Source organism: Leptodactylus fuscus, chromosome 2 (genome assembly GCF_031893055.1).
Source record: "Leptodactylus fuscus isolate aLepFus1 chromosome 2, aLepFus1.hap2, whole genome shotgun sequence".
Taxonomy (NCBI): domain Eukaryota; kingdom Metazoa; phylum Chordata; class Amphibia; order Anura; family Leptodactylidae; genus Leptodactylus; species Leptodactylus fuscus.
The window spans coordinates 48,935,345-48,961,367 of record NC_134266.1 but is presented as its reverse complement, the minus strand read 5'-3'; the positions used below and the strand labels follow the sequence as shown (position 1 = coordinate 48,961,367).

The 26,023-nt window shown below is 42.3% G+C and overlaps 1 protein-coding gene across 6 annotated transcripts in view; it reads left to right on the top strand.

The window, feature by feature from the left end:
• Positions 1–26,023, top strand: part of ABR (ABR activator of RhoGEF and GTPase) — a 265,327-nt gene that overhangs the window by 118,770 nt on the left and 120,534 nt on the right. For 5 of the 6 annotated variants that reach the window (XM_075263741.1, XM_075263746.1, XM_075263742.1 and 2 more), the window contains one exon: positions 23,823–23,927. In XM_075263741.1, coding sequence (XP_075119842.1) covers positions 23,823–23,927 — 105 coding nt within the window. Of the gene's footprint in view, positions 1–1,615; positions 2,201–23,822; positions 23,928–26,023 lie in introns of those variants that run through there. The other variant, XM_075263745.1, reaches the window with a different exon arrangement.

The window sequence follows — 26,023 nt, the reverse complement described above, 5'->3', positions numbered from 1 at the left end:
AAGCGAGTGAGTAGAGTGGCCCTCCTTGATAGTAGTGACCTGCAGGGGTCCTACAGATGTAAAATGTATGGCCTATCCTAAGGAGAGGCCATCAGTAGACCTAAGGATAGGCCAACAATCTTAGAAACCAAAGAACTTCTTTAACAATATTTTCCCCCCAGCTCTTTAGCCTGACAATAGTAAGTAACAGAGAAACCTTTATAGTCAGTGGGATCCATTGTAATCTGTTTATGTCATCATGTGTCAGATCATCCCTTTTGGGATTTCTGTTTTTCTTCTATTATAAAGAAACCAAAAAATGGAAATCCCCACAGAAATGTGGGCCAGACGCTTCACTGTGTGTTCTTCACCCTCGTAATGCTGGTGATCAGCAGACAAACAAGAATATGCATGTTAGTTGACTGGCCGCATCTTGTATGTAACATAATAAATGCAGCTTATTGGCAGGAGATTGCCCTGTGTGAACAGGGATGTGCTGCTGATACTCGAGGCAGATGAATGGGTAGCAATCATTCCTCCATGACCTTTACCTTGGCTATATACTGTATATGAGCTATTTGTAATAGCCTGGAATCACACATGCAATTTTTGGTGAAGTCTTTTGAGCCCAGGCCATGGCTATGGGAAGTATAAGAAGGATTTATACCTCTCCTACCTGCTACATATCCTTCTGGCATTGGCTCAGAAAACTGCATCAAAAGCGGCAAGTGTGCTTGGTGTCTTAGGATGTTTCTGTGACAACTAATAATCTATTTCTAGCAATGTTTTATATGTGTTTCATGACTTTGCAGTGCAACACATTGACCTCTGGGTCTTTTCATTTGCTGTAGGTGTGAAAACTTTATATAGCTGTTCAGATAGTTTCACGCTTGCTGTACACTTGTTTCTAGAACTTGTACAGTAGAAACTGAGATACTGTACATGCTGGATAGGTGACAAGTGATAGGTGAGGTTCCCAACACTGGGGCCCCCACAAAAACAAGAAGTCCCCCATTTGAATGGAGTACTGGTTGTTCATGTGTGCTGCTCTCCATTCAAAGTCTTTAGTACTGACGAAGACACCAACTGCTGTCCTTCAGTCCCATAAAGTTGACTTGAATGGCAGCACGCATGTAGAATTTGTTAAATCCTGTTAATTTTAGTTGCGGAATCGCAAGCGGTTTCCCTATAGAATTAACAGAGGAAGAGAAAAATGCAGCACATACAGTGTTTTCTCTGTGTTTTTTCCGCAGTAGCTGTTTTGCTACATGGGCTTTAGCCTTATTTTGTTATTGTCTCCCCTGTTAATAACAATATTAGGAAATACGGTTTATGTAGATATATTATTAGGAAGTGCCAGTTTTATGCAGTTCCTTAAAAACGAAACATTGTAGGCAATTACTTTACATAAATTATTATTTCCTCTTTTGATGGCCCATATGGGTAAGGTGTCTGGATGCCATGACTTTATTTGCCCTATCCTGCACCATGCAGCAGGGGAATGATACACCTTCTTATATTTATTCCTTGCTAATGGTGTGTGGGAAGTCAGGGGTTACTGAGAAGAAACAGCAGCGGCCCCGCCTGTGAAGGCCTGCCCAACAAGACAGCGTTTCCTGTATGCCGAGAAGCCAGTTCAAACACAGCAGGGAAAGTTCAATGAGCAAGGCAGCAGATATCTCCAGAAGAGCCTGGCCTGTCTGCAGGGGCAGCGTGCAAGCTGCACCGCTCACTGGGAGGGTTAACTAAAGGAGGCGAAGGAGGATTTGAAAAAAAGAAGGAAGAGTGTTTGAGGAAGTGGCAGAAATTTCCCCGGCTCCCCCTCCTTTCATCTTGCTAAGTGGTAGAAGTGAAATTTCAACAGCAGTAGGAGACTAGAAGAACAGACCTGAGATGATGGAGAATAGGTCTACTTACACAGGGGCTGTGGCTGTTTGATGGTGGTCTTCAGTCTATGTGGTCCTCACAGGTTTAGCATCGATGAGGAAGATGTGCAGCCGACAAGCATGACATGTACCTGCCACTTGTCTCATTGGCTTGGAGAAATTGGGCATAGAACTTTATGGAGAACCAGCCACCAGCCACCGGACCGGGAATGCAGGAGGAAGAGGAAGCAATAAGGTTCCTTGACCGTGTTCTTGAGGATGAAGACGTTTTTTATTCAGAAGATGGGGAATGCCAGACCCCTACCAGTCCTGATGGGCCGACTCCTTTCTCTAAGGTATGTTTTGGACCAGAACTGGAGTGACCAGTCCTTCCCTGGGTCCACCCTCCCCCTTGATAGTAGCCTCATTGCGTTGAGTCCTGTTTTGTAACTTTCTATATACCCTTTTATGGATCTTGAAACTTGCACACGATGACAAAGGCCACTTTCAGTTCATGATCCTAATTTTATGTTTGGGTTAGTTGAACGTGCAGCTATTGCTTTATTCTCATTGACAAACATTAATAGCTTGGCCTCAGAGGTGTTGCACATTGTGGTGTTGAATTGGACTTTATGCTGTATTTGTCAATTGTCTGATTGTTTTTAGCACCTGTGCTGTACTTTTTCTGTGTTCTTAAGTTGATTTACCTGTACTTTGCATGAATTGACACCTTGGGCAGTATAATCAGTCACACCTTCTTGGAGTCGATTTCAGCCATAGCCAGGTGAGGAGGAGGAGGCAAATGTTAGCTTTCTGTAACCCAGCCTTGCTGTGACTGTGCAGGAAAGCAAAGTGTAATTAGATCACGTAATCTGGATAAAACGGGTGGAGTTCACGTGCCAGATGCCAAGATAAGTAAGCCATAGGTGGTGTTATCGGCCAGAAAAGTCAGCATACTGTAGATACCATTTTATTGTCAGACTTTCCTTCACCCTCCATTACTTGGATTTTTTTTTCTTCTTTACTTGTTAACGCTTTTGACAAAGACAGACCAAGATGTTGATGACAAGTACATTGTAAGAGTTAGCATTTCTTATCATCCCCTATGACTCGATTATAAACCATATGGTGTCTAAAGTGGGAGCTACAGTATGGGTTTAAAGGGCTATAAGGGTAAGTTCACACGGAGGCATTTGGTGCTGATTTTCAATGGGAAGCAGAGACAGACAGATGACACTGAAAAAATAAGAGTCCTGCTGGTTCTTCCCGTGGATTTCGTGGCTGATTCTGACGCAGAATTTTGCGGCATGAGGCTCAGAGTGAATTAGTCCAATGGTTTCTGAGGATAATCAGCGAGGAACCCCATGGGATGCTCAGGGCCAGAAAGACCCCAACAAATTCCTCTTCACTTTCCAAAGTGTAAACTGGCGTTTACTTGAGCAGCAGAAAGGCTCTATACACATGAATTTGGGGCCGAGAAAAACAGCATGTGTGGCCCACAAATGCAAGACATCCGTGTTTATGATGGACCCTATCATTAGAGTGCATGGACCAATCCACAAAAACAGCATACGACCTAGTCCATATTCTGTGGCAGAGCCCTATGGCCCCACACAGCATGTGGATCCATTCATTCATTTCTATTTGTTATTATGGATCCATAATAACAGAGCCTACGGACCAAGTCTGCGGCTGTGTGTATGGTGCCTAAGGCTGGGGCTACAGTGCAGTTTTGGCCATTACTCCTGCCGTGATTTCAAGAATTACTGTGTCGTCCTGTGACACCTGCACTAATGCAGGTGTCGCAGGATGGGGTGGCAGTGCATTTTGCCACAATTATGATTCTGAGTCACAAAAAGATTGACAACTGCTCAATCTTTTTGCAACCCCTCATGCTCTTGCATTAGTACACTTGTCACGGGGCAACACTGCAGTCCTCAGTTGTGTTACAGGGATTGTGGCCAAAATTTCGCCCAAAGGCCTAAATGTCTTCTCATTGGTGGTGGTGAAGAAATTATTGGATCTCCGTGACCCACGGACGTAGGCCTCTGTGGGACACCTTATTTTCCCTAGGTACGTTGTAGGCCCTTAACATACTATGAAAGTTGTATTACTAATATGTGCAGTGGAGATCTCGAGTACAGTCAAGTACATGTTCAGATGTGGAATATTAGTGGATGTGTGGGTGAAGTTACTGACCAATTTTACTTGCTGCTGCAAAAAGGACTAAAATGCAAATGGTGAATCCATCATAAAATCAGCGAGTATCATATGCAAATATTTAGATAGATTTGAATGCTATTTCGCCAGAGTGAACATGAGCTTAAAGGTAACCTGTGCCCTCTCCTGACATGTCTGCTCTTCTCTTATAACTCTGTGCTGTTCCTGTTATTCCTCCTTGAACTGTATGAATAGACTATTGTGTTTTACCAGTTGGGAAGGGGGGGATGTTAAACATTGACACCATCCAATCAGTTAATACATTGTGACAGACAAGGGAATGGTGACACACTGTTGTCAACTTATTCAGAAACATATAGATAGATCTATCTATCTATCTATCTATCATCTATCTATCTATCTATCTATCTATCTATCTATCTATCTATCTATCTGTAGTTGTTGGTATATGTATGTAGCATTCTGTAGCCCACTGAATACATTATTACTAATGTCTGCTAATGATCACAATGCAGCCATGCTAGGATGAAATCATTCTTGTTTTGGTGTTTTCTGCCAGTGAGAACAGTTTAGGATGACGTCTCCTGTTCTGCTTCCTGTACACACCATGTGACTTCCATTTTCCGGTCAGTTTAGCTCATCTCATAACTGAAGTCCTAATAAGTAAGCAGCACTTCCTTCACCATGTAATATACAGGGTTTGTCAAGTGGGGAACATCTATTATAAGCCCGCCATCCTATAAAGCCACACCTTACTGCCTGCAAGGCATGACAAGCACTACTCTAATCTGGAGTTATAGCAATTTTAAGAAGTTGCAAAAAGTTTGTAATTTACCGTGAGGGATCTCTATTCTCTATTAACAGATTAAAGAGAACCTGTCTGTCACATTGAAAACGCAGTGTACTCTGCTGGCAGAGTGTTATAGCTGAGCACATTCATATATAGGTTTGGATTTCCCATGAACATAACCGTATATGCCTTCGTAGACAATGAAAATCTAAGTTTTTGTTGCTTTTTTGTTTGTTTTTTTGCAGAGTTTTAAAGACTTTCTCTAACCATCGTAGTGGTGATGAACTTTTGATCAGTTGTCAATGGCTGTGACCATGAATGGAGGAACTTACTATGGTCTTGGACTTGTCAGACATCCAACTATGATTTCCTTATTGTGGTCAGTTTATCAGATCGGGACATTACATGTAGGAGAAGAAAACCCAGACATGATAAGGAAATCACGGTTGGGTTTCTGATAAGTGCCAGACTATAGAAAGTTCCTGCATTTATGGTTGTATCCATTGGCAGCCTATAAACACAAAAGATTGTCCCCACCAAATCTTCATGCACACAACTGAGTGTGCTATCTAATCTTCCTTTCTGTTCCAAAATCTTTAGAGCAGATCCTATTCAGATCAAATAGCCTGAAGACACTCGGAAAAAAGGAATGTGCATGAAGCTTAAGATGGGAAGAGAAAATCTTTAAAAATCTCTTTTAATTATTTATATTTGCAAAAATGTCTACACATTTAATTATGGTTATGTGTATGGGAAAACCCCCTTAAGTGTGCTTTATAGTCTGAGTCCAGTGGGCACTCCTAATATGCACAGTCATACAAGGAAGGTGATCAATCATTGAATAGATCCTTGGCACATCCTCTTGCACGTGGACTTGGACAAACTTGTGACCTAACATACGGTAGTTACGCTAGGTTCACACTAGTGTTCGTATTTCCGTTCTTTGGATCCGCTTGAGTACTTGAAAAATGGGAACCCTATTGGCTTAAAAAGCAGTTATTAGTCTATGGGGTCCGCCGGGTTTTTGCCCAAAATTGGCAGAGATAAAAGTCCTGCTGGCAGGACTTTTCTCTTCGCAATTTTAAGCGAAGTGATGGACTTCCCCAAATGGTCTCTCAGTGCTAGTGTGACTGCATCCTTAAATTGGTTAAACCAAGGGCAGTTGAGTGCCAGGGTCTATTTTGTGAGATGGGTAAAGTTTTGGTATTTGACCTATCATGGTATTATTCTGGGGCCTGTTAGTTAGTATCTGCTAGACAGTCATATCATTTGCAGGATGGTACCCAGATTTCATGTGCTGTTTTGGGCAGCAGGGAACAAGTCTCAACTTAAAACTCATCCTGAGGAGTTCAATACAATGAGGCATTTGGTGGGTTTTATACTCTGATTGGACACTTAAGGGCCATTATAATTTGATTAGGGATCATTATTCTGTGTGGGAGCATTTAGAGGGCTTCATCACTATGTGTTACACAAAGGAGGACAACATTACTGGATGAGAGCACAAAACAACTGGGTGGGACTGGTTAGATTAGAGGTGTGGCTTATTATACATAAATATACCCCGACACACTGAGCAAGCTGTAGATTTTGGCCCTTTTTCTGTGTTCTAAGAGTAAGGCAGTATGGAATCAGACTCCTACAGCTTCAAAGTCGGCCCTTCTGCTAAAGACGTAAGTGACACAGTATGATGTGCAATGTTGGGCAAACCGTAGTGGTTTTTACTATACTATCTGCATATACTAATCTGCAAAAAAACATATCCACATTGCATCAGTATGTCTTCTGCAATTACAGATCTACAGAAAGACTTGTGTGATCCCTACATTTGTCTCTGCTATGAATGTGGGCAAGAATAGGACATGCTCCAAAATTTGCCTTGTATACGCCACACGCACATGGTCGCAAAAGATGCCATTGTGTGTCTGAGCCCATAGAAATAAATGGGTTTGTCCTTTATCCACAATTGTGGATAACAATGCAGTCATGTGCATGAGGCCTTAGGATGATGAGACCTGTCATTATTGTACTGTCCGTCTCATGCTGTGTCTGGATGGCAGATAATGGGGAACTGGCACTGTAGAGTGGTGATATACCTCATGTATATGGACCTCATTTATAAAACCAGAGGAACTAGTCAGAGCTCCGCATTAATAGCTTAAACTGTTCTACAAAACTGAGAGCTGCACCCTTGTGCCGCCATATTGTGCCTCTATAACTCTTCATCACGCCAATTTTTGTATCAATGACAGGAAAAAGTCTCTGTATGAAATATGAACAATTATGGGGCTACAGTAAAATGTACCCTGTAGCATACAAAATGTAAAATATGTATAATAAATGTTACACAGAGGTATTCTAACTTGCTTGTCCTCTTGGTTCGACATGGTAAAATCTATAAGGCCTAATTGAACTACCAGTCACGTATTATTATAAGTTGGGCTAAGATTAGACAATTGGGTCTTAATAGGAAGCGTTGGAAGGAGTTATCCCGGCACACTTTCCTCTATTTGACCTTGGATGTTGGTACAGTTGCTGAGACATCCATTACAAGTCCAGGGAATATTACACATTAGTCCTCATTAATCCTGTAGGATCTATACACATTATATGGTTTACTACCCTGCGCGCAGTTGTCTCACCAGTCCATCAGACAGGAGCGTATACCTGGACAACAACCCATAGATGCCAGTCACATGTTTGCTTTTTACATTATAAACTGGATATGGATATTACTATTTTTTCCCAGTATATTTTGTAGTATAACAGTGTTGTGGAGTCAGCAGGCCAAACCACAGATCTGGACTCCAAATCCTCTGTTTTTCCACACATTGACTCCTTTTATTTTTAAGTCATTCGGTAAATTGGTCCCAAGTCCGTCTTCACAGTTCTATATGTAAGTAAATAAACACTACAATGTGTATATCACATTATACAGCAGAAGACAAGAATATTGTACAGGTACGGCGCCATATCTAGTACTTGTATTGTGCATTGTATATGTCGAGCATCAGCCATGTTGTCCTCGTAGTTCAGATATATTAAGAATACGAAGCCAGATAATGAAACAAACAAATCCTCCACCCCCTTATTCTTACACGTCGCTTCCTATATCTCGACTCATGCAGCCGAAATCTTTGACTCCTCTTCAGAGTTGCAGTGGCCCAAGTATTTCTCATGCGGTCTTCCTCCTAAGCCCTCCTTTGTACACAGCCTTGTTACAAGTACTGCTGACAGCACAAAACCTGCCTTGCGTTCACACTGTCCTGCCAAAGTTTGAGGCTTTCTGTAGAAAATGGTGTAACCTTCCATAATATTCTCATTGAACTGCCAACACTTCAGCCAGTACACAGACAATGGCCGCTCTGTTTGCCGCTCTTCGCTCTCCTGCCTTCGTCACTTTTTACATGGCTCCTCCAAACTTTCCACTTGTGTAGGGTGCAGGTAGCAAACCACAGCGACGATGTATACAGAACACTGGCTCCTTTATGTCAGCCCTTGTTCAGTTCACTTTCCGGGATGCCAGGCCTCAGCAGCCCCTTCTTGAACCATTCACTGGAAGGTTTGTACATGTAGTCCAGATTCGACAACTGCGGCCTATAAATAAGTTGTGCTGGCAGGACTGCCTGGAAATTTGTGTATTGCATTGAGTTTATCTGAATTAGGGGGGTGGTCTGGAAATGACAGTTACAGGATTGCTATTGTGCTGCGCATGTAGCGCCCATTATACTACATCTGCTGATGGCTACGTGACTCCATAGCAGGCAAGTTACTATACAAAGAGCCGTCACTCCCCCGCCTATAATAAGACCTCTTGAGAATGTGCCCATTTATTTTCTAGGCCCAGAGATGAGGATATCGCACACGCTTCACTTTGCTTTTCATTTCAATTGGAGACTTTGATCTTCGTGACACTGAATTGGTATCTGTGGGCAATGCCGCCATTATATTGAACAAAGCCGAATATTGCATTTCATTAGACACATTATTTACTTTGCCTCCAGCTTGTGTTTTTCTCTGTATTTTTCTCCAAGTGATTTGTGGTGCTTATACATATCCAGAAATGAGCAAAGAGGGATTTGTGTAATTCATAGTCAATGCTTATATAAAGGTCAGCGGTACACTTCTACTTCATTTGAAGGACCATATACATAAAAAACATTACTCACCTCTCCCCTGGCCTCCATTTCTACTGGCGGCAGGTCTAGACTTCAGTTTATAGGTCCCCCAGGTGACCTTTGCAACCAATCACAGGCCTCAATGGTGACCTCTTCACAAACAGCAGCATACAGCACTCACATACTGTTTGTGAAGAGGTCACTGCTGCAGCTTGTGGATGGATGCAGCAATCACCTGGCACAAACTGGATGTCACTGATGATGTCATCCAGGGGATCTGTATACAGGGTCCAGGGAAAGGTTAGCAAAGTGTTTTTCTGTTCATGGACACCCCAACAGAGCTATTAAGGCCAGCAGATGCCGGAACAATTCACCAGACTTGGTAGATTTGCCCATTCTTCTGGTAGTCTGTGGGTCACCCCTTTTGTTCAGGAGTCTCCGGATATTTCAGGACTGTTGGCAAGTGTGATTAAATGAGTTGTAGTCCTTTAAAAAAAAATAAATAAATAAAAATTATTTAAATTTTAAATGCAGTTTTCCCCTGCAGGCTTTATCCCTGATTTTCAGTTCCTCTTGAGCTTGATGGGTGGTCACTGTCACCTACATACTGTGGAAACAGAAAGTAGAGGAGAATGTTCTACCTAAGATTGTCTTTTCCACCCAGAAGATATAGGACATATTAGAAAATGATGGACTGTATGTACCGTATTTTTCGGACTATAAGACGCACCTTTTAGAGGAGGAAAATAGGGAAAAAAATTTTTGAAGCAAAAACTGGTAAAATATTTAATATATGGGAGTTGTAGTTTTGCAACAGCTGCAAGGCCACATTGACAGGTGACCCTGCAGCTGTACGGGGATGTATAGGGCGTTTTTTTTGCGGGGCCAGCTGTACTTTTTAGTTATACCATTTTGGGGGATATCTATTGCTTAGATCACCTTGTATTGAAAAAAAAACAGGAGGTGATTTAGAACTTTTATTTATTTCATATTTTTAAAGCTTTTTTTTTTTTTTTTTTTTTTTTTTTTACTATTTTATTCCCCCCCGGGGGCTTGAACCTGCGGTCACTTGATCGCAAGTCCCATAGACGGCAATACAACTGTATTGCCTTCTATGGGACATTCTGTCTATTAGTATTACGGCTGGTCATAGAGATCAGCCGCAATACTAATACAGCAGTGACAGGCCTGGGAGCCTCATTAGGCTCCCGGCTGTCACCCGGACAGGTCGGCTCCTGCGATGTCGCCGCGCAGGAGCCGGCCTGCAACGTCACAGGTACGGGGCCGGTGGGAGAAGGGGCCACCGATACTGACCCGGCATCCGCTGTACTAGAGAGGCGGATGCCGGGGAGGGATAGACGCCGGGGCCTGAGACATCGCTACGATCCTCTGCCCTGCATGAAGCCAGCAGAACAGAGGAGCGCAGCGATGTCTCAGGCCCCGGCACCTGTAATGGCGTCTATCACTTGCCGGCTTCCGCCTCTCTATTACAGCGGGTGCCAGGCGCCACCTTCAGACTATAAGACGCACCCTTCTTTCCCCCCAAAATTTTGGGGAAAAAAGTGCGTCTTATAGTCCGAAAAATACGGTAAATAAAGCACTCAGAGTGAGTTACAAAGCTCACTATTGCAGGCGCTGTCCCTTTCTCTCCTCTCTATCTGCTCACTTCTGCCTTCTCTCCATAGACTTATATCCTACTAATATTATAAATGTGAAAGTTTGTGTGTTTGGATGTTTGGATGTTTGTGAGTTTGGATGTTTGTTCCTCAATCACGCTAAAACGCCTGGACCGATTTGCATGCAATTTTCCACAAACATAGTTTTCCCTTAGGATTGAGTCACAGGCTACTTTTGGTGCCACTAAACAACATGGCTTCCTAGCAGGAGACTCACAAAAGCAGGACTCCTAGCCCCAGCTATAGACTCTCACACACTGCCTGGCATTTCCTGCCTCAACCTGCCTGCACACTCCTTACTGTCACCTCAGGAGTAGCCCTCACTCTACTCACTCACATTTACATATAGCTTTCCACTATATAACAGATCACAATACAGCACATCACATTGTCTGTATCACTACATACACAATACAACACATCACATTGTCTGTATCACTACATACACAATACAACACATCACATTGTCTGTATCACTACATACACAATACAACACATCACATTGTCTGTATCACGACATACACAATACAACACATCACATCACTTTTGCTAGCCCACCAAACTTTTTAAAGCACTTTTACAGTTTCACACGTCTGTGTCCGCCCAATTCTCAAATCACCGCAGACGAAGTCGCGGGTAAAAGCTAGTGTAATAGACATCTAGGAGCTTCAGTCTGTATTGCTTAATGAGGAAGACTGATTAAGCAGAGTTTTCAGAGTGAATGTCAATTTATCAGGGCGAGCAGGAAAAGAATCTGGTCATTGAATAAGTAAACTTTTTTCCCCCTCTGGTAAGGTATGTTACAAAGTTGTTTTCTTATTCACTTGTACTATTGTCTTGTAAGGTTTATTGAAATTGGCAAATTGATTGAAAAAAAAAAATAAAATATTGTGATGATCCAATTGTTTGCAAATGGAACTGTTACATCAGTCAAATGACCATATACCTTAGGCCCCATGCACGCAACCGGAATTTTATTTTATTGCTGACCCACAATTGTGAATACGTCTGGGCGCATACACACATTCACATATTTTGCGGACATGTGTCCAGGCCTTATAAAGGGTCCACAAGTTATGAAGTATGCGCTATATTTGTCCACATTTGCGGTACAGACCGGTATAGGGAATCATACTGGTTCTGTGATTGCGGATTACTTTACTGATGTAATGTGGACATGTATATGTGCAGATTGTGGATCAGTATTTGCAGACTGTAAATTCACTATAGTCGTGTGCATGAGGCTTTAGATGAACTTCGTCTGGTCCTGCTGAAATAAGCAGATACAACTGAAGTTCACTTCTTGATGTTGGCACCACTAGACGTCCGCCCTACTCTATATGGGGGCCATTCGATACTCCCTGGTTTCTGGGGATATACACCCCTAGAGTTGTCTGCCAGAGACTTGTTCCTCTCTCTCTATTGAAAACACATGCACACATGGCCGACCTGATTGTGCATGTTTATGGGGAAGTTGGAAGTTATAGCTGTCAGACGAATGAGCATTTGACAACCCGTCTACGTTTTATGGCCATTTTGACAGCAGTCGGCAGTAAATATGGCCCCAGATCTAGATTTCTGGTCAAAACATTTTCCCCTCATTTACATATGAATAAAACACTGATTTACATGAAGTTATTCTGGTCATGTGATAATGTTTCAACCATTCCAAAATCTATTTGCAATCTTGGGATCATTAGATGTTCTGATATTAAAGAAAGATTGACATTTTCGGCTGTGCCAATAGCAGTGGGGATCTTTGATTTTTTATTTTTTTTGGCATATCAAGGATCAGAAGTGAACTTCTAGTATTTTTTGCATGTCCACATACGAAGTGTGAGATGTCTCTGTCCTCCAAGCGTGCTAGAGGAGAATGGCTTGGAATTGCTTTTTAACAACTGACTTGTGGGAACTGGTTGCCGTACATGTTGTGGCCAGTTCCTCCTCCTATATATGGCTGTTATTTTACATTTCCAGGGCCCCATGTAAAATGTAGCTGAACGCAGCATTGTTTTTACGTCATACACCGCAGCATGCTTAAATAGACCTATATATGTGCTGATCATCCTGAGCCTCCTAGTTCTTAAACTTAATAGCAGAAGCTCAGAACAATCTGTGGATCTGTAATAGGAATTTGTGAGCCCATATTTTTTCCTGAATTATTGATGCCGTTTAGAGTATATCCACAGTCTCCTGCCCTCGTACTATGCCCAGCTAGGGTGACCAATGGCAATATCATGATTTTGTAGGTTACATGGGGCATGGGGGACCCTAGGCGCTTTGCATGGCATATTACAGAGGAATACTCACCTACTAACATTAATATAAGTATAGAATTTGGTACCTTATATAAAAGATATATGTATTAAAAATAACTGCGTGCCATAGTACTGACCCGGCGCATTTTCTTTGCGATGACGGGGGTTATGGGGGAGGGAGTTATTGTACCCGCCGTATTGTGATAATATTAAGCTAGTAATTATTATGTTGTTCAGCACACACAATGAAAGTTCAGGTTCAGCAAAGCCGAAATCCAGTATTGCAAGTCTACAAGTCGTTCTACATGGACGATGTACACGACACATACGGTTTATTTTATTATTTACAGCATGGAGACAGGTCACTTTTCCTTTTTACCTTTCTTTAATCTCTGTATCTGGGATATCTCTATATTTGAGAGATGATAGACTAGCCGGTGTGTGATGCCGATACAGACGGCCTACAGTCACTGCACGATGGGCTGTACCAGCTTAGATACAAACATCAGAAGATCCCGCTGGAGATGTTCCATTAGACCACAAGTATATTTAGCTAAGTGGATGCATGTCTCTTCTCTAGTTGGGTTTGTGGTTTGCATTTCTGGGAATGGCATAAATGATGTTGGAAATGCAGCAATTACTTCAGTCATAGAGGATGGGAAGAAGGGACGAGGTCAGAGCCAGCATAATCTACTTGAAGACTCTTGGGCGTTCATGACACGTCCGACGCCAACAAGCAGCCTCATTGTTATGTTATGCTATCGTATATCCTAAGCATAGAGTACAGAACAAATAAAACCCATCAAAGTTGGATTCCCCTCTTTTATATATAGATGGTCAGATGTAGGTTTTCTTGTTGATGACCAGACAGAAACAAGGCCTCGTCTATTTCCCACCTTGTAAATCTGTGTTGTAGAAATATATTTTCATAGCATTCTCCACCTTGTGCTTGTGATGTATACGTCACTGTGTGTTTGTATACCGTAGGTGGCCATATGCCTGAAGTCACCTTATGCTTGGGGTAAATGCTGTCCGATCCCACAGATTTAGGCATGGCCAGACATCCAATGTGTATGGTGGTATCTTGGCTTTCCCCCTAATACCAGACACTGGGGGGAAAGAATGGCTGAGCATACTGACAGAAATACAGAAATAAACAGCCTCCAGAGATATCTGGCAATGACTTATACTGTCTGAGCCAAGTGTGCATGTACAGTGGTACATTGAGAGACGTTTTTTTTTTTCTTTTTCCTACAGCTTTCAAAAGCATATGGCCACCTTTTAGGTAGCTGATGACCAAAAGCCTGTTTGACGGACAGCTATTCCTCCTTACTCCTGCTGGGCTTGGCCAAATAGGTACAATGTCAATGGCGAGAAACGAGCAAACCGCTGTCAGACTTTTCTGCAGAAACAGAGTATCAGGCATGTCGAAATCCAGCATGTCCAATTTTCCGTGCCTGATTGACATTACGGCAAGGTCAGCGGTTCCCTGACACATGGAAGATGACGCAGTATCATCTCATTACATGCAATGCTTTCATCTATTAAGGATGCAAGAATTTGTTGTTTTGTATGGAAGATGTAGACTAGAACGCGGCCTCATGAGAACGTTGTGTCCTGACAGTGTTTTATTTGATTATTCAGGATGGAGAGATTGCCTAGTTTTTTTTTTCTTTAGCAGCGCCGTCACTTGTAAATGCTGCGTCTAAACATGGTGAGACAAGACCAGGGTGGGGTTTAGTGTCCTCCGGCTCCAAATCTATGATTTTTTTACTTCCGTTTTTTTTATGTTGTAAAATGACTGGCACAGGTAGCGCCCGTTCTTACACACCCTACCTTTACTAAATGCCTGGAAAAGATGGCTTGGTACAGGATGCAGCTTTATATGTACAAACTAGAAGACGTATTTTTATTTATTTTACTTATATAGCACCACCATATTCTGCAGAGCTTTACAGATTTTGTCAGTCACTGTCCCATATAGGGCTCACAATGTAAATTCCCGATCAGTGCGTTCTTGGAGTGTGAGAGGAAACCTTCCCAAATATAGGGAGAACATACAAAGTCCTTGCAGATGTTATCCTTGGCTGGATTCGTACCCAGGACTCCAGCGCTGTAAGGCTACAGTGCTAACCACTGAGCCACCATCCTTTATTGAAAATATTAGAAGTATCCTCAGATTAGATCTATCTATAATTATATAAATTTACTGTATTTGCTTAATATGTAACTAAACTTTTGAAAAACTTTCAATCTTCTTTAAGCATTTCCGTATTACAAATATTGTAATTGTAAGAGTATTGTAGTACAACATTGTGGGTTATTAGTGTATGTCGGCTACTCTCTGGAAAATCTAGCGCTGAATTTCCCTTTGATTCCGTGTTTATTGCTATCTAAAATATGACAGCAGTCGGGATTGACATATTAATATAAAGCTGCCGCTACCCTCAATCCCAACTGTGTTTTTAGGTGGAGATAAGAAAGGTAGAACTTTTATTATCCCCAGAGATATTACCACTGTAGATCCTAGTGTCACATGAAAGCTGAGAATCTCATCTTTCATATGACACCAGCATCACAGTTCTATGTTATAAAATGTATAAAATGCTTGAGCTATAACGGTTTGAAGTGAGTCTCCACCTTCCCAGCCTCAGCTTTTCGGCACTATATAGGTACTCCAGTTACCTGCAGACTACAGATTTCTACTAGCAATACACAAGGAAACACAGCGAATGTCGCTGCAGGATTTTACAGACAAGATCCAAAACTTGTGAATAAAGTATATTCTAATATTTATTATTACCACAAATGCTACCAGAAAATGAAGTTAACTCTGCTTCATCTGTATGTGAACATTGGTGTGGATTTATAACAGTGCAGTCTTTGTGACCGCACCATGCCAGACAAACATTCTAACAGTATGTCCAATGAAAATCTGCGTCAGAAACCCTTAACTGACGTTCAGACTTCTGTTATGGATTTGCAGTTTGATGTGTGGCTGATCTGTACATGGATTAGCCCCATTTACTGGGGTTTATTATGATAAATGTTGGAATACAGTTTTTAGTGTACAGTAATGGATGCTATACCTGAATTACATCTGCATTTGGGATTCCATTCGGGGAGTCTGCTTTGGGACCCCCCGACCTGAAGCTTAAATGCATAGAAAAGCGGTTACCTGGGAAAATACATGGACCCTATAGACTTTAATGAAGTCCATGTGGTTTCCACACAAAACGTGCGTAGAGAAAAGTGTAGCTTGCAGGGGCAACATGGTGGCACAGTGGTTAGCCCTGCAGCGCTGGAGTCCTGGGTTCGAATCCCGCCAGGAACAACATCTGCAAGGAGTTTGTATATTCTTCCTGTGTTTGCATGGATTTCCTCCCATTCAACAAAGACATACTGATAGGAAATAAAAAACTACATTGTGATCCCTACATGGGGCTCACAATCTACATAAAAAAAAAAGAAAAAAAAAGAAACCAAGCGGAAATCACACGGACCCCCGAACGGTATCCCGAACGCAGATGTGAACTGGGCCTTAGAAATATCTGCTGATACAGTAGACATGTAAACTAGATTCATACTAGTGACGCCTGTCCTTTGTTCTGGTCAGTCCAGGGACCAGAACAACGGACAGGTAGGTCACTATAATTGTGTGGATGCCATTGACTATAATGGGATTTATTGGTTGGTCTTTGTTTTAAAACTGAAAGCGGCAGAGGAAAACTCTTATGTGTGCGGTACTTTTCCTTTGACAATTTGAAGTGGACGTTGAGACAGTCTTTTACGGAATCTCTGGCGCAAACGTGAGCGTAACTTTACCCGTCTCCTATCTTTATGCACATCAACATGAAAATGTTGTTACTTTGTGCATGTAGTTCTGAAAAGCGTAAAATGAATAAATTATTATAACATACATGAATTCAGGGTTCACATTTATCTTTGCATTTGGCATCTGTCAGATTTCATTTATGTAATGTGGGCGACATCCACACTGTAAGAGCAAGCTGTAATGTATGTTCGATTTTAATAGGATTTTATCTCCTGAACACGGTTTCCATAGAAGTCATTTTAGGCAGTTTTCGGAGAACTGTAGAACAGAAATCACAAAGCAACATGCTTCTGAATTTCCATCAGGGAGGCTTGGCGGTATGTTCTCCTGAAAGTGTTTTATGCGGCTGCTCCCATGTTACAAGTTTAAATCCGGCAGAGCAGATCACTTTGCGTTGTGGGTTTTAGTCTCTGAGGAAGGTGAAATAAAAACCAAACCAAATAAGCTTATACGCACCTGTCCCCTGCAATCCTGTGTTCCAGGCCGCTTGTTCCCGTCAGAAGTCATCAAGGCATATGACCGTTAAAACCAATCAGTTAAAGCCCAAAAGGGATGTCACAGGTGACGTATATGAGTGGTGTCCCGGGTCCTTTCCTTAGGACACGTGTGGCGAAGACTTCCGCCGGAACAAAGCCAGGGACACCAGAGTGCCAGGAACATGTGATTATCGTTTTATTTTTCACCTTCCCTGGTCTCCTGGAAAAAAAAAGTAAATTCTGGACAGTCCCTTTAAGTCTGTTGCTCTCACCCTATGACGGATAAGAGTAATGGACATTCACAATAGTTGATGGCAATGACTCTCCTCCAACTCCTTCCTTGTGCAGTGAGCTCACTCTCAAGTCACAGAGCATGCCCACTACTCTCTCCTTTTCATGTCTATGATCATCTCCAGTCCAGTCTGCAGGGTTTTTTGTCCGTGTGGCTGTTGTAAGGCTTTTCTCTGAATCTTCTAATCAGCACCTCAGGCAAGATGGCCACCGTCATGTACAGAAAATAGATTGGAAAAAAATCTAACATCAGAAAATGAAAAGAAAAAATATCAAATATTGTGTATTGCTATCTGGGTTTAATTAATATTTTTTTGGCTTCATTTGGTTTTATAGAATAATTTTTAATCTTCATTTACTGACAATGGGACAAGTTTCTATGACTTTGGCCTTCAGAGCTGTAGGTCATAATTTTGTGAACTTCCTGTTTCCTCCATTAGGTAATGAAATGTTCTACTGTTGTGATTGTTTTCATTACGTCGGTATTGTTGGATTTGGCTGATGGATCTTGAATTTCTTGTATATAGTAAATGTTCTTGTTTGGTTTGCCTGAGAGGTTAAGTTGGTACAAGCCGGGTTTAACTGGTTATTTATCTCGCTCTTCTTTCTACGTCTTGTGCTAATGTTTTAGATGTTATATGTTGGGAAAACGTTTTATGAAAAAAGTGTCGGCGAATGAAAGATACAATGATACATATATACTGGAGGCCTCGGCGCGGTGGGATGAGCGGATACAACTAAAAAGGTATTCAGGTGTATAAACACCTCTTAGGGTATGTTCACACAGTTTTTGCAGGAGGATTATAAGGCAGAATCCATCTAAAAAAAAAAAACCTCAAGATCTTTTCAGCCTGCGAAAAAACTCTATACAAACATACCCTAAGGCCGGGTTCACACTGGGTTTTTTGGTCCAGAAACTGAGGCGGAAGCCGCCTCAGTTTCTTGACCAAAAAATGGGTAGATGCAACTTGATGCCGGTGCAATGCATCAGCATCCAGCAAGCACTCCGCTACGGATTAGGCCCAATGAATGGGCCTAGTTGGGAGGAGGGAGTGTCTTCGGGCGGATACGTGAGGCGACTCCGCCTGAAGAATGAGCATGTCTCTTCTTTTTTCCCGAGAGCCGGAACAAACGGCTCCAGGAAAAAAGACCTGAGCGGCTCCCATTGATTTAAATGGGAACCGTCTTTTTGGTCAGGATTTTGAGGCGAATTCGGCCTCAAAATCCAGACCAAAAATCTCCGTGTGAACTCAGCCTGAAATTGGCTGACCACTTTTTCTGACCATACGCTCGCTTTGGTCTGACATGCAGGTTCTCTACATGAGAAGTGAGGATGAGCCATTGCCAGACCCCTGGCTTATCTTCTGTGATTTGGGAAAGAATCGGGCATGTTGAAATTCAACATTTTAACAATTACCATACAATAGGGGATCAGTTCCTTATCATTGGGTGTATGAACACAGGACCTTACACTGGTCACAAGGCTAGGCCCCTTGTCCCCTATTTGTTTGGAGCAGTGGTACAATACTGCACCATTCACAGTCCATTGGACCACCAATGGTAAGAGTGGCGGGCTCGGCTATCTCAGGAGGCTCTTGGAGATGAACAGAGCAACAGCCACTATTATAACAAGACTCTCTGGATCCCTGTTTCCTTCATCAGTGGTCAGGAGAGGAAATAACAAAGCAAAATGTGGCAGATTTCAACACTTTTTACATCTACCTCAGTAGTTGGATACTTAAAGGGAACCTGTCACCAGATAGTCAATCTACAGGCAGCATGTTATAGAGCAGGAGATGCTGAACAGATTGAGGTATAGTTGTGTGAAAAGATTCAGTATAACTTATTTATCCATTGTCTTTGTCCTTTCTTTGCTATATAGTCCTGGAGGCGGAGCCATCAGTGATTGACAGCGACCTCTGTGTGTACAGTCGTAGAGGTGAGGCTGTCTGTCACTGAAAGCTCTGCCTACTGGACGACAGGTTATACTGAATCTTATCACACACAACTATATATCCATCTTCTCTGCTCCTTCCGCTCTATAACATGCTGCCTGCAGATTGTACTGCATTCTCCAGGCAACAGGCTCCATGGTCATGTGATGTACAGGCCATGGTCATGTGATAATAAACAAACAGGTGCAAGCTTGTTATAATCACAGCACAGTAATCAGACATCTGCCTGGTAACGAACTGTGCACCTGTGTGTCCATCACATGACCACGGACTGTACGTCACATGACCACGGACTGTACGTCACATGACCATGGGCTTTTTTTTTTTTATTCCCTGGAAATGAACGAAGAATCACAGCGAACCGAGATCTGTAAAACTGTGAGGAATTGATGCAGATCGTGTATTTACTTTTCATTTACAAACTATAACACTGGTGTCTCTGTATTGGTCTGAAACTGGACAACCCCTTTAAGTTGACCTCACATGAAATACTTTTCCTAAGCATTTGCTATTCTGGTCTGTTCTTCCTGGCTCAGAATAGCTCATGTCAGTGTGCAGTCCAAGATTTTCTCAGATATCAAACAATGAAAAATCAGCCGTGTGAATAAGCTCCAAGAAGCAGTCTACCCAATATCCTATGGAGGGAGAAGGAAATCATAATCCTTTGCAAAAGTGATTTTTCTACTGTAGGTGTGAAATAGGAATCATTACATCCCACACAATGTTACTTCAGATGAATACAATGTACAATTATATAGCATTATTGTGTTTACTTGTGAATACATCGACACGCCAGAGTCACATCTTATATTGTGCTTGCAAGTTTAACTGAGGCTGCAATAATTCATTTTTGGAACATATGCATCTCAGCCATCTCACTTGTCAGGTAAAATGTCAAAGACTGGCTTAGGGAGCGTTCACACTACCGTCGGTGTCCGACAATTAGTGTCCGATGCTAATTTCCGTGCAAGATTTTGAACGGACATTAGCAGCGGACACTAGCTGTCGGACACCGACGGTAGTGTGAACGCTCCCTTACACGTCTCATTTACATATAAGTAAGTTGTTCCAGGCTGTGGGGCATTGAGACTCCTTCCGCATCTTGACTGCACCATGGCTTCTAGCAGTTTATGTTTGCTGGAAGAATATCATACAGTTACCTTGTGCTAAACTTGTTTTGTAAGTCAGGAGTAATTTAGTGACCAATCAGAGACTGGGAAGAAAAAATTTTTGACTAGACTTTTTAGCAATAGAGCCAAGCCGGAAGAAGCAGCACTGGCCCTTGTGCTGGTATTATTATTAGTATTATTATTATATTTTTTATTTTTATTTTTTTTAGGGCTGCATTCATTTCATTGTGGTTTACATGCAAAATAGACTAATGCTATGGTCACATCTCCGTAGGGGTGTCCGTTGTTCTGTTCCTCTAATGGACCACAATAAAGGACTAACAGACCACTAAAATATCAGACACCTCTAGACCCTGACAGACCCCATTGACTATAAAGGGGTCCATCACGTGTTTGTTGTTTTTAACTGAAACCACCAAACGGAGAAAGTGCATATAAGACTTTTCTTCCAGTGGATTTGGTGGACATTGCAATGGAGTCTCTGTGACGGATGTTATCATAGCCTAACTTAGTGACCAGCTGGTACAATGAGATAGAGGACCCTGCCCGCAGTGGTTTACAATCTGTATTTCTTTTTTTTTTTAATGTAGATTGTGAGTCCCATATAGAGCTCACAATGTACATTTTTCCCTATCAGTATGTTTTTGGAGTATGGGAGGAGAACATACAAACTCCTTGCATCTGTTTTGTCCTTGGCAGGATTCGAACCCAGGACCGCTGCGCTGCAAGGCTACAGTGATAGCCACTGAGCCACAGTGTTTCCCAACAATCTGTATTTTCTCCTAGAAACCTATGTAAAAATTAACAGCTGGGTGCTAAAATATACAGGTATTCATCTATCTATATCCCTACAATCTAGCTACTGCTCATTCCTGATCAGACACCATCTTGGCTTTTATATTTGCTCTGCTGTGAGTCCCATCAGTATAACATCAGATTGGCAGCTAGAGACTGTACAATACCTACCTGCCGGGGACAATGTAATTATCACTTCTCCTTATTATTCTTCTATAAACTAAATACATAGTTAGGGAGGCTGAGATGTGATCTCCTTCTTTATAGCTGTGCGACAAAGACTGTCTGCTCTTCAGTAGTGAGTGACAGAAGTTTCTGTCTCCCCCTGTGGAGAGCTTATGTGGTACAGTCCATTATATGAGGATCTGCATGCATTAACTCCTCTAGATTATGTCTAGTAAAAGTAACATGTCCTAATTAGAGATGAGCAAACAGTGGAATATTCGATATTCGTTTCGAGTAGCCCCTTAATATTTGACTACTCAAATCAAATATCGAATCCTATTATACTCTATGGGGGGAAAATGCTCTTTTCAGGGGTAGGCAACATTCGATCAAATTGAATTGACCAAGTCCACGAGTGAGGGTCGGACTGGGTTCTCTGAGAAGTCTTCTCTGTGCAGCATCCCCGCGGCATCTTCCAGCTCTGAATTCACTCTGCCAGGCATCGGGCCTGGGCAGAGCCGACTGCGCATGCCCGCACTACAAGAAAATGGCCGCTTACATCAACGCTGGTTCTGCATCGAATTTTTCCATTCGAAAGCAAGTGGTACTCGATCGAGTACGAGTATTTCGAATACCGTAGTATTTGATCGAATACCTACTCTATCGAATACTACTCGCTCATCTCTAGTCCTAATATATAAATAAGGTAATACTGGCTGAATTATACATGTTGAGAGAATAGGTACATAAAGTTTTCAGCCCCAAACTGATTTTTTTTTATACTGATGATTTATATGTATATGATCTGTACCAGACCACACATATATCAGATTTTGCAGTAGTCTCTGGGTGCCAATTTGTGGCTGGAAAACCCCTTTAATGAATAAAAAAACAAACAAAAAAAACACATTGGAACATTTCTTTAAGGACCTATTTTACCGCCTGATTATTGTGCATAAACAGTGGCCCACGTAAGGATTACCGTATTTTACGGACTATAAGGCGCACTGGACTATAAGCCGCATTGCCCATGAGCGCCTTATAGTCCGTCTCGGTTCATATATAAGGCGCACCGGACTATAAGCCGCAGTCCGGTGCGCATTATATCTTATTGAAAGCGGCGGCAGGCAGACTTTGCCAGCGGCCGCTTAACCCCCCGCGTGCCAGCCGCTTCTATTGGAAGCGCTCGGCAGGCGAGGAGGGGCTCTATCAGCAAAATCATGCTGATAGAGCCCAACCGTAAACGTTAGGTTAAACTACCCCCCCCCCCCCCGTTTTAAAATAAAAGCCTGAAACAGAATGTGAAACTTACCGAGCGGTGTAGGGTGGGCGGGCATTCAGGCCTCCTCTTCCTCCGATGTTCCGTCCTCCTCCGGCGCTCGCAAGCTGATAATGGCCAGGGCACATGCGCAGCCGGCCATTATCAGCGAGCGCCGGAGGAGAAGGACGGAACATCGGAGGCAAAGGAGGCCTGAATGCCCGCCCGCCCGCCCTGCACCGCTGGGTAAGTTTCACGTTCTGTTTCAGGCCGGCGTGACAGCAGGGCTGCCGGACACTTCCTATTCATTTCTATGGGAGCCGACATGCGAGCGCTCCCCATAGAAATGAATGGACTGCTTTTTTCCATTCATTTCTATAGGGAGCGCTCGCATGCCGGCTCCCATAGAAATGAATGGGAAGTGTCTGTCCATTCATTTCTATGGGTTCTATGGGTGAGTCCGTGCAGTGCCGTGAATTGCGGCCATTGCGGACATGTTCCAAAAAGTGCGGACCTCGGTTGTGGCCCGGCACACCACGGATAAAATATCCGGTGGTGTACGAGGCCGCATTGACTATAATGTGTCCGCAATTGAAAACCCTCAATTGCGGACTTAAACTACGGTCGTGTAAGACCAGCCTAACTCCATTTAAAAAAAAAAAAAAAAAAACTTCTTGGCAAGTGTTCTGATGGAGAATCCTCTACAGGTTTTGACTGTCCATGATCAGATGGAATTGGGCCAGCTTGAGGAGGGGGGGGGAAGTGACATATCTCTACAGCCTTCAGAAAATCCCCTAGGGCTGCCCTTATGGGACATACATTTGTGATTTCTACTCAGTCACTCCTTATACAATACAAAAATCTATATTTCCTTGTTTTTCATGTTAACCAGGATGCCTTGAAGTTCTTATCTTGCTTGTACTATGGTCGCTGTTCATGTCTTATCACCAGTATCTGCTCAGTGCTGTGAACTTCATGTATTCAGGATTCTACATTTAGAGCGGAATTAAGTTTACAGATCGTATCTAAATATTCTATCTTTTATAACAGGGAGAAAGTGAATCTGATAAAGGGCTGTTGATGAGAAAGCTTGTCCTGTCTGGTGTCCTCGCAAGTGAAGAGATCTATATTAACCAGCTGGAAGCTTTGCTTTTGGTGAGTAGATTTTCATATCTGTTAATCATAATGTGTATATTTTATCATGTGACTGAGATAAACCTGCAGACACTATGATTGTGCAGAATGGGGATAATGGACACTGGCCAAAGTGCTGCAGCACCATCTGACTGCTGATTGGTGAGGGTGTTGAGTTGGACTAGCCCTCCTTCCCCCAACTTCCAAACACCCCCCCCCCCCCCAGCTGGTATTAATAGCCTATCCCAAGCTTTAGATTACAGGATAACCCTTTTAAAGAAAGTCTCTAACACTAAGTTCACACTGTCGGGTTTCTGTTCTTTGGGTCCACTTGGGGACCTGAAGAAACAGAAACCTTATCCGCTTAAATAGGGGTTGCCCATGGACCCCATAGACTATAATGGGAACCAATTGGTTTCCTACTTGCAGGACTTTTCTGTCTGCGTATTTTAAGTGGAATGGATGATGGAGTCCCCAAACGCTAGTGTGAGCCATCCATTAACAGAACCCAGCATATAGACCCAGCCCCACGTATAGGTTATGCTAATCTGAATTAAATTGTGTCTTCCCCTTGTGAATCGCTGCCTCTGTTGTTGAGACTTTTTGTCAATATGCAAATTAGCTCTTTGGGCCAACTAAGGTGTTGCCACTCCAAATACGTAACCCTCTCACCGCTCTGTGCCACACTCCCTCCTTCCTCTGATTAAAAAAAACAAAGTGCCAGGTAGTGTGTGCTCAACAAATATAACAAATAACAAGTATTCAACAAATAAAAAAACATGCAAGACAATGGAGGACAACAGAGGAGGATCCACCTAGATGTTTGACGGACAAATACCGCAGCCCTCCCACTAATGGCTAGCTGTAAGTAACCCCTGAATATATAAAATAAACTTATAAACCCAAATGGTAAATATGTAAATGTAGAAATTCATGTATACTGTCTAGTAAAGAACAATGTCCAAATGGTAACATACATACATTATGCAATATAGTGGCTGATCCAAGTAATAACCAATAGTTATCTAGGCATTATGCAAATACCAAAGGTCAGGCATTTGCAGCACATATCAGGTATTTTCAACACAGGGACAACCCACAATCAATGTTAATACATACCAATTGACATACTGACAGTGTAACACTATACAGGGGACAACTCCCAAGATGCCAGTCGTGGGACAAAGAAAAATTTCCCGACGCGCGTTTCGCCTTAGCGTGGCTTCATCAGAGGCCATTGGGTTCTGGTGACAGACTCCCTTTATTCCCATCAGTGGGTCAAATGTTCTGTATTATAGTTTTTTATTTTTGCCATTGCCAACCATTGCACATTGGGCATTTAGTAAGCAACAGGACCCCCACCACCTACCATGTGCTGCTAAATAAAACTGGTGTCTTGTATGTGGCAGAGAAGTCTTTGGGCCCACTCAGATATTGGGGAATGATAGCACCCCACAAAGCCTTCTGCACAGAGAAAAAGCACGTACACACTGTCGCAGACCTTTTGGGTGTAAATTGCAGCCAGCTCCCATTACCCAAATTTAGCAGCAAATTTATTAGTAAATGTGAACATCCAAGTACTCATTTATTTAGCCTTAGAGAACGTGTTATTTTGTACTGGTGAATGGGTACAGCATGAAAGCCAGATCAATAAATCAGTCAATAGGCTTCGCTAGCTTGCTATTACGCCTGAGGTTGTATTCGTCATTTTCATTCCTGTTTCATTATAGGATTATTTAACACTTAATATTCTTTATAGCCTGGAATCGGTTTAATCTGAAGGAATGAGTAGTGAAATGTGTATAAACAACAATTGTAAGGTGAAATGATATCCTTTTATCGTGTTCACGGCTCCACTTGTATTGGATAAAATTATGTTATAGGAACATTCTGTCCTAACTTATTTCTTATGTTATGGGGCTTCAATGGCCATCCTCTTTAAAGGGGTATTCTCATCTAGAATATTTATGCGATATCCACAAAATATGCTATAAATTCTGCAAAGATGATGTGTCCAAGGTGTGGGACCTACTGTATATGTATCATGAAAATGGGGGCTCACTGACAGCCAGGTGGCCTCAGCTACAGTATTTGCTGAACTCTTGTATAATTGTATG